The 9,612-nt window shown below is 47.6% G+C and overlaps 1 protein-coding gene across 2 annotated transcripts in view; it reads right to left on the bottom strand.

The window, feature by feature from the left end:
* The window catches only part of HCCS (holocytochrome c synthase), a 10,304-nt gene extending 7,192 nt beyond the window's left edge, over positions 1-3,112 (bottom strand). Inside the window, exons 1-2 of one of the 2 annotated variants that reach the window (XM_007455064.1) lie at positions 3,088-3,112; positions 2,144-2,287 (exon numbers count right to left, since the gene is read on the bottom strand). In XM_007455064.1, the coding sequence (XP_007455126.1) occupies positions 2,144-2,255 (112 nt within the window). In that variant the 5' untranslated portion in view covers positions 2,256-2,287; positions 3,088-3,112. Of the gene's footprint in view, positions 1-822; positions 832-2,143; positions 2,288-3,087 lie in introns of those variants that run through there. The other variant, XM_007455065.1, reaches the window with a different exon arrangement.
* Positions 3,113-9,612: the final 6,500 nt, after the last annotated feature.

The following is a 9,612-nucleotide window of genomic DNA, read 5'->3' on the forward strand; positions in this document are numbered from 1 at the left end:
AAAAAAAGACGTTTCCTTTCACTCCCTTTGCTCTGCTTCTCCTCCCGGACCCTCATGGCCTGGGACCCTGTACAGCTGTCTACTGAGCGGCAGAGGGAGACCTGTGCTATCTCCTCGCCTCGCCACCATTCCACGTGCCAGTCTTCTCTGGGTCACTGGTCCCAGCTGGGTGTTGCAGAGAAAATCCCGTTTACATTTTTCATATTATATAACCACTAGCCCCTTCGATCTCCTACAGATACCTGCATTCCCTCCTAATGCAAATTCAGCTGACGGCTCTCTTGGATACACAGCAAATGAAATCAAACCGTACACAGGGCTCTGTGATTTCCTGGGGATGCTCAGATCAGGCACACACCTGTTTCGTCCAAGTCTGCCTCCATTCTTTCCTGTATGAAGAAACCCCGGAAGAGCACCGGACTGGTCCTTATCCACGGTCCCAGAATTTTCGCTGGCTTTGCCATTTACTAGCTGTGTGACTTGAAAGTTTCCTTAACTATAAAACAGGGGGAAAACCTACCATGCAGGATTATGAGGATGAGAATGTAAACTCCACTAGGCAAAGGGTTTTTGTCTGTTTCGGACACTGCTGTTCTCTCGGTGCAAAAACAAACACACAAAACCCATCAGTGCCTGGCACAGAGTGGGCAGGGAGCAAATCCTTGCTGACCGACAGAGGGAATGAACAGCTATAACTGTTATATAACAGCTATAACTGTCATAACAAGGGAGTGTCAGCACTCAGTAAGCATGCAACACTGCTTCCTGCCCTCACGTCTTGAAAGAAGTCACACGTCAGGTGAATTCAGGCCATACTTTTACATGGACAATCTAAAGCGGAAGGTGGGCCGATTAAAAATGAAAGCATTTCCATTCTCCCCTTTGCACTTAAAAAATGAACAGCAAGTCTATCGTGCAATGACTTTTTTTTTTTGATGTGAACCACTTCTTTTTTTTTTTTTTTTTTTTTTTTTTTTACGCGGGCCTCTCACTGTTGCGGCCCCTCCCGCTGCGGAGCACAGGCTCCGGATGCCAGGCCTAGCAGCCACGGCCCACGGGCCCAGCCGCTCCACGGCACGTGGGACCCTCCCCAGACCGGGGCACGAACCCGCGTCCCCCACATCGGCAGGCGGACTCCCAACCACTGCGCCACCAGGGAAGCCCGATGTGGGCCATTTTTAAAGTCTTTATTGAATTTGTTACAATATTGCTTCTGTTTTATGTTTTGTTTTGTTTGTTTGTTTTTGCAGTACGTGGGCCTCTCACTGCTGTGGCCTCTCCCGTTGCGTAGCACAGGCGCCTGACGCGCAGGCTCAGCGGCCGTGGCTCACGGGCCCAGCCGCTCTGAGGCATGTGGGCTCTTCCCGGACCGGGGCACAAACCCGCGTCCCCTGCATCGGCAGCCGGACTCTCAACCACTGCGCTACCAGGGAAGCCCTATGTTTTGGTTTTTTGGCCGTGAGGCATGTGGGATCTTAGCTCCCCGACCAGGGATCGAACCCGCACCCCATGCACTGGAAGGCGAAGTCTTAACCACTGGGACTGCCAGGGAAGTCCCGGCAATGCCTTAGTTTTACACAGAGAGTACTCCAACGGATGGAGGAGTAAAGCTGTCTTGGTAAAGAAAGACAGCGAGATCTAGACCAAGGTTTCTCAGCCTGGGCACTCTTGACATTTGGGGCCTCTGTTTTAAGGGCTGCACTGTGCATTGCAGGATGTTTAGCAGAACTCCTGGCTTCTACTCATTAGACTCACCCTCTCCTCTCAGTTATGACAAAGCAAAAATGCCTCCAGGCGTTGCCAGGTGTCCTGCGGGGTGAGGAGGGGAGAACGGCTGAAGTAGACAATGGCAAACTTTGGGGGTGGGGGGTGATGTATGGAAGAATCCCTACACTCTCATGCATTATCTCCATCATCACACTAACCCTGTGAAATATCATTATTATATCCTCAGCTTACAGAGGATGGGTGCAGACTTCGAGAAGTAACTTGTCTACAGTCACACACTTGTAAGTAACAACCTAAGGAGTGAACCCAGGTCGCCTCACTCCCAGGCCTAGGAGCCTCACTAGCATGCTGTACTGCCTCCTCAGGATTCTTCTGAAAATTCTCGTTTTTATTTCCTAGACAAATGGTAGATTACCTTTCATTTTCCCTTCATGCATTGGGCATCCCGAAGGCGGGGCTGCTGTCTGATGATCTGAAGCATCTGAGGTCTGAACTGCAACAGCAGGGGTAGATACAGACAAACCCATGGTTGGAATCGCAGTGTTGAATCCAAGCAATTCTAAATTCACAGGTGCCAGAGCAAAGAGATAGATTAATGCTGATGCCTGGGCTCCAACTACTCCCTTAGTGTTTTTTTTTTTTTTTTCCGCTACGCGGGCCTCTCACTGCCGTGGCCTCTCCCGTCGCGGAGCACAGGCTCCGGACGCGCAGGCTCAGCGGCCATGGCTCACGGGCCCAGCCGCTCCGCGGCATGTGGGATCTTCCCGGTCCGGGCACAAACCCGTGTCCCCTGCATCGGCAGGCGGACTCTCAACCACTGCGCCACCAAGGAAGCCCCCTTAGTGTTCTTAATCTGGCCAACGCTTGTTTCTCCTCCTCGTCATCCTTATGGAAATGCGCTGGGCAGGGACGCCACTTCGCCCTCCACTTCGCCCTCGAAGTGGAGCTTTAACATATCACCCACTTTGGGAAATACTAGTGTGAAATCTACACCACCTTCGGGGACACGTTTCTAAGGGTGTGCGGATTTTGGGGGTGACGTGAGGAGGTCCCTGAGAAGTCATGTCACAGCGAGGGGGTGTAGGCCCGGGGCTGGGGGGAAGGGGGTTCTAGGTGGTGATCCGATGGGAGAAAGGAAGCCCACTGAGTCCAGATTAGACCCCCGGCCCTGGAGCTCAGCGAGGGTCTAGGAGTCTGGGAAGGGTATGGCGTAGAAAAAAGATTAGAGGAAGGAAGGAAGGAAAGGACAGTAGAGGGCAAGACGCGGCCAGCGTCTTCCTGGCACGGTCCCCGCGCGTGCTACCGTCGAATCCCAGGATCTCAGACCCCCACGGCCTCAGCCAGCCCGCCCCTCCGCACCTGACTCCGGTCCCGGGCTGCCGGCCCCGCCTCTAACCGCCAACTCCGGCGCGGAGTGGCAGCGACCCGCCGCAACCACCTTCCCCTCGCTCGGTCACCGCTGGTTGCCCCGGTCACCGCTGGCTCTCTCGCGCGCTGCTACTTCCTCTTCCGAAGGCGGAACTTCCGGGCGCGTGGAAGGCGGGCACGCGGGCTGAAAGGGAAGGGCTTCCGTCAATCACGGAGGAGCAGGCCCCGCCCTCTCCCTCCTCGGCCTATAAGTGCGAGGGTCCCTCCCCGGCCCCGCCCCTCCTGGCCAGAGCGGGCGGAGAGAAGCTTCGGCTGGGCCAGAGACTTAACGTAGAGTGACGCTCTCTGCTGTAGCTGTTTTAGGCTGTGGAGGCGTTGCTTTGGAAGAGTTCGTTTTAAAATTTCTATCTTTTAAATTGTATCCCGTCAGTTTTAATTATAGTAATGACTCAAGAAACATCAGTAGGTGTGCAGAACTGTGGCCGACTGTGGAGATCTAAAAATGAACAAAACAAGGTCCCGGCTCCCCAGGTCTTCTTAACTGGGTGTGTGGATTTGAAGGTTTGTATTTTCACTTGCCTGTAACAGAAATTTAGCATCTTTTTTTCCTTCAGGAAGGCAGGCAACAAATCCTAGTAGTGTTAGCTATATGTGGCACTGATAGTACTCACAGAGAAATAATGTCACATATGATTGTTATTTCTGTCTCAAAATACTGTTCATCACTACTTTGAAATTAAAGTAAGTGTATCTTGTTTTTTAAAGTGTTAATAAGAAGCATATGTCTTTCTGTATCACCGTAGTGGATCTGTGAAGTCTCTTTCCAGGAATCGCCCTCTGCCTAAGAGAACCGCTTCAAGCAAAATCACATTCCCTCTCTGGGGACAGGCTGCTGCCTCTGAGTCGTCTCTGCAAGGGTACCTAAGCCCAGGCCCCTAGCCTCAAGCGGGATAACTCAGAAGGGCCATCCCAGCTTCAGAGCTGTTCCTAGGGTCAGCTGAGGCTTCCACTGTGACTGCATCACAGTTCGATTTCTCCCTTTGCCCTGTCTTTCTATCACTCTCTCAAAGCTGTTCATGAGAACTTTTTTTTTAAGATGTTGGGGGTAGGAGTTTATTAATTAATTTATTTATTTTTGCTGTGTTGTGTCTTCGTTTCTGTGCGAGGGCTTTCTCTAGTTGTGGCAAGCGGGGGCCACTCTTCATCGCCGTGCGTGGGCCTCTCACTGTTGCGGCCTCTCTTGTTGCGGAGTACAGGCTCCAGATGCGCAGGCTCAGTGGTTGTGGCTCACAGGCCTAGTTGCTCCGCGGCATGTGGGATCCTCCCAGACCAGGGCTCGAACCCGTGTCCCCTGCATTAGCAGGCAGATTCTCAACCACTGCGCCACCAGGGAAGCCCCATGAGAACATTTGTATGCACAAATCTTGTGGAGTCTCAGCCTTTTTAATAAGTGTTATTTAGGTTTGGTGAGGCCGACAGATTGGGAAACAACTGCCATTAAAAAGGTAGTTTATTATACTCACAGATCCCAAGAGATGGAGGACACACCACACTGTGGGGCACCGCACGTGGAGGCGCTGGGGTTGATCACGAGGCAGGGGGAGAGAGGGAGACCGTGGGCATGAGCCTTTATTATGGTTTCCATAAGAAGGGATGGGCAAAGCAGGGCAAACAGGTTTAGAATTGGCTAATGTGAATAATTTCAGCAGGCTCTGGAGCATAGGGGCTGTCCCCAGTTGTTTGGTACCTGGCCCTGGGGTGATTAGGGCAGGTGGATAGTGGCCCCAAGTGTGAGATCCCAGAAAGGGAGGTGATTGGGGGGTGTGAGCTTAGATGCTGAACTCAGGGAACTGACCAGCCTCTAGCCAGAGCCTCAAAACTGGATCAAGACAGCATTTAAAAAACAACTATATTAAATTGGTGTATATTTCCTGGGGGAACCTAGCCTAATCTGTTTTTTAAAATATGTTGATAACTATATTTCAACATACAGTAGACCCTAGAACAACACGGGCTTGAACTGCACATGTCCACTTATATGCAGGGTTGTTTGTTTTTTTTCCCCCCCAGTAAATAGTACAGTACTACACCATCTGGGATTGGTTGAATCCCGGACCGGGGCACGAACCCGTGTCCCCTGCATCGGCAGGCGGACTCTCAACCACTGCGCCACCAGGGAAGCCCCGTGCATCATTAGTTTGGCTTTTCTTTCTTTCTTGTCTCATTCTTTTCAGATCCTCACTCTTGCTTCCTAGAATTACCTCTTAAATGACCACCCTGATCCCAAGTCGTTTTCTCAATCTCTGCTTGAGATTGACAGGTGTACAAGTTAATAAAGGGAAACCTAAGTAAAATGGAGTCAGAAGACCAGAAGGTGGAGCTCTCCTGCATGTACCACTTTGCATCAGTACAGATCCCAACAGGAAGAGAGGGTACCTTGCTTCTCCAATAGGAAGCGACACTACTTAATTATATTGCCAGCTGGAAGAATACAGATTTTTCTCCTTGCTTGGCAACAACTCAGCCAATAAGACACTGGCACAACTCAGCCAATGAAAAGCCACTATACTTCAAACTCACAGTATCCTCCAATAGATTTTTTTGCCCCTCCCAACTCTCCCCTCTCCATAAAGTTTCCTCTCCTTTGAACCACTTGCATGTGGTTCCCCAAATAGTTGTTTGTCCCAAATTGCAATTCTTTGCTGCTCCTGAATAAACCTGTTTTGCTGGTAAAACAACTGGCTGTTTCAGTGTTTTAGGTTAACGTGGGCAACCAATAAAGTCTCCTCCATGAGCTCATCTTGCTTAGAATAAAATTGTAGCTTTCAGGGTTTCACACTGAAATCAGGCCTCGAGGAAAACAAATCAGGAATTCCATACCACTAAGTTCTTCTCTTTTTCCTTCTCTTTTAATGGCATTGCCTTTTGAGAGAAAGATTGAATCTATCCTCAGCACCAGAGAGAAAAATCCCAAAGAATGATTGTAATCGAGGACTCTTGGGTCAGTGTCCATGATTGGTACAATGGGAAACAGCGCTATTGTCAGTTCACCTTGGGACAGAGTTCTAGCCCTGGGTCAAACCATTAGGGATGGGTGGTAGTGTCAAGGACTCCAGGCATGGCCAGTGGGGACCACCACTGTGTTGCAGAGCAGTCCCAGAAATAGTGGAATAATTGAGAGCTGGGGAACCTTCCCACTAGTTATCTAAGAACACACTACCCACTCCCATTTCCCTTACTTCCTCTTTTTTTAAAAATTTTATTTATTTATTTATTTAATTCATTTTCCACCCTCAAAGTGTTTTTTTTTTTTAACATCTTTATTGGGGTATAGTTGCTTTACAATGGTGTGTTAGTTTCTGCTTTATAACAAAGTGAATCAGTTATACATATACATATGTTCCCATATCTCTTCCCTCTTGCGTCTCCCTCCCTCCCACCCTCCCTTACTTCCTCTTTAATGATTCTCACTTTACTTCACATGTTCTTCCTCTGCGCAACCCATAAATGCTGGTGTTCCTGAAAGTTCTATCCTTATTCTTTTTCTCTTATTCATTCCCAGAGTCATCTGATTCTATGGTAGGCATTATGGTCTTCTCCCCAACATTTAACTCAATGAAAAAATTTAATCTAATCCAGTCATGGTCATTCCATTCCCCCTTGGCAAAAATCTGTTTGTGTTGAACAGGCCTAAATCATATTAGACCAATGTGATTCAAGGAAATGCTTGCTTAGGACTTCTGTAAGGCAGCTATGCTCACCACTGTACCACCAATGCCCCTTAGGGCTTCTGGGAAAGAGAAATCAGTTTTACCGTTGTCTGTTGGATGGCAAAAGGAAGTATGCTGCCTGTGGCAGTCATTTTGTGTTTTGAGTGGAGCCAGTTTTGGTGTGAAGTCAATGATGGGGACAGCAGAGCAGTGAGATGAAAGCATCCCGGGTCCCTAATGACATTGTTGAACCAGGGCATCTAACCACTCTGCCCTCCCATTGGATTTCCTGCACTGTGAGATATGTTTCCACATTGTGTAAGCCAGTTTGAATCAGGTGTTTGCTACTGGAGCTGAAAGCATTCTACTTAATTCACACTTTTTTTTTCTTTTTTATTTAAATTTATTTTTTATGGAAGTATGGTTGAATTACAATGTTGTGTTAATTACTGCTGTACGGCAAAGTGATTCAGTTATACACATATATACATTCTTTTTCATATCCTTTTCCATTATGGTTTATCACAGGATATTGAATATAGTTCCCTGTGCTATACAGTAGGGCCTTGTTTATTCATTCTATATATACCAGTTTGTTTCTGCTAATCCCAAACTCCCAATCCAACCCTCTCCCACCCCGCTCCCCCTTGGCAACCACCAGTCTATTCTCTGTGTCCCTGATTATGTTTCTGTTTCATAGACAGGTTCCTTTGTAACATATTTTAGATTCCACATATAAGTGATATCATATGGTATTTGTCTTTCTCTTTCTGACTTACTTCACTTAGTATGATAATCTCTAGTTGTATCCATGTTGCTGCAAATGGCATTATTTTGTTCTTATTTATAGCTGAATAGTATTCCATTGTATATATGTAGCACATTTTTAAAAAATAATTATTTATTTATTTAATTTTGGCTGTGTTGCATCTTCGTTTCTGTGCGTGGGCTTTCTCTAGTTGTGGCGAGCGGGGGCCACTCTTCATCGTGGTGTGCGGGCCTCTCATGTCGCGGCCTCTCTTGTTGCAGAGCACAAGCTCCAGACACGCAGGCTCAGTGGTTGTGGCTCACAGGCCTAGTTGCTCCGCGGCATGTGGGATCCTCCCAGACCAGGGCTCGAACCCGTGTCCCCTGCATTAGCAGGCAGATTCTCAACCACTGCGCCACCAGGGAAGCCCCATGAGAACATTTGTATGCACAAATCTTGTGGAGTCTCAGCCTTTTTAATAAGTGTTATTTAGGTTTGGTGAGGCCGACAGATTGGGAAACAACTGCCATTAAAAAGGTAGTTTATTATACTCACAGATCCCAAGAGATGGAGGACACACCACACTGTGGGGCACCGCACGTGGAGGCGCTGGGGTTGATCACGAGGCAGGGGGAGAGAGGGAGACCGTGGGCATGAGCCTTTATTATGGTTTCCATAAGAAGGGATGGGCAAAGCAGGGCAAACAGGTTTAGAATTGGCTAATGTGAATAATTTCAGCAGGCTCTGGAGCATAGGGGCTGTCCCCAGTTGTTTGGTACCTGGCCCTGGGGTGATTAGGGCAGGTGGATAGTGGCCCCAAGTGTGAGATCCCAGAAAGGGAGGTGATTGGGGGGTGTGAGCTTAGATGCTGAACTCAGGGAACTGACCAGCCTCTAGCCAGAGCCTCAAAACTGGATCAAGACAGCATTTAAAAAACAACTATATTAAATTGGTGTATATTTCCTGGGGGAACCTAGCCTAATCTGTTTTTTAAAATATGTTGATAACTATATTTCAACATACAGTAGACCCTAGAACAACACGGGCTTGAACTGCACATGTCCACTTATATGCAGGGTTGTTTGTTTTTTTTCCCCCCCAGTAAATAGTACAGTACTACACCATCTGGGATTGGTTGAACCGCGGATATGGAGGGTTGCCTATGGATGTGAGCTTTTTCGAATTTGGGGATCCGTGGTGGGTTCTGGAGCCAGGCCCCCTCGGGTACTGAGGAGCGACTGTAATTGGTTTCTTTTGTAATTTCTTGTATTTTATTTTACGCATGGAACAATATTATTCTGAGAAGATACAGACTTCACCAGATTCCAAAGGGTCACATGGCACCAAAAGGGCAAAAGCCTTTGGTAATTGAAGAGACAGGCATGCAAACAAGTAACAATATTTACATCTCAGTATATGTATGTGCAGACTATTTCTGGCCAAAAAGGAAGAAGTGACTATTTGTGAGGATGATGTGCAGGAAGTGGGTGGAAGGGAAAGTGTAAGTAACAAGAATGCTTTATAGAGAAGGAGCTGCTAACGTCGGGTGTTACAGGAAGAGTGGTAGGTGGGTGAGAAGACTGGCAGGACACCTTCGACCCCAATTTCCACTCTCTGAATTGTTTCTTCTTGTTTGTCCCTCCACATTCCAGGTAACACGCTAACACAAACATGCACACACAAACACATCCCTCCCGTCTGCCAATAGTTATAAACAATTCTGGATAAATCACGGTTTAGTATTTATGTTATTATGACTCTAAAAATATTCGTAATGACCAATGATGAAATTTTTTCTTGTATAACTTTTCCACTAGAATTTAATACTTGCCTTGTTTTCCCCCTTTCTCTAGTTTTAAATGATTACCCGTCAGCATTGTAAATCTCCTCTCAATGCATTCAAATATATCAACTACTCTGTATGTTTCCTTTTTTGGTTTTTTTTTCCCTTGGGTCCTCACTCTTGAATAAACACCTCACCTCTGCCACTGCCCAGTTCTAGACTGTTTGGACATGACTTCTGCCCATTGTCTTCCTGGGACTTGCTGTCAACCTTTT

Source organism: Lipotes vexillifer, unplaced genomic scaffold (assembly GCF_000442215.2).
Source record: "Lipotes vexillifer unplaced genomic scaffold, Lipotes_vexillifer_v1.1 scaffold431, whole genome shotgun sequence".
Lineage (NCBI taxonomy): Eukaryota > Metazoa > Chordata > Mammalia > Artiodactyla > Lipotidae > Lipotes > Lipotes vexillifer.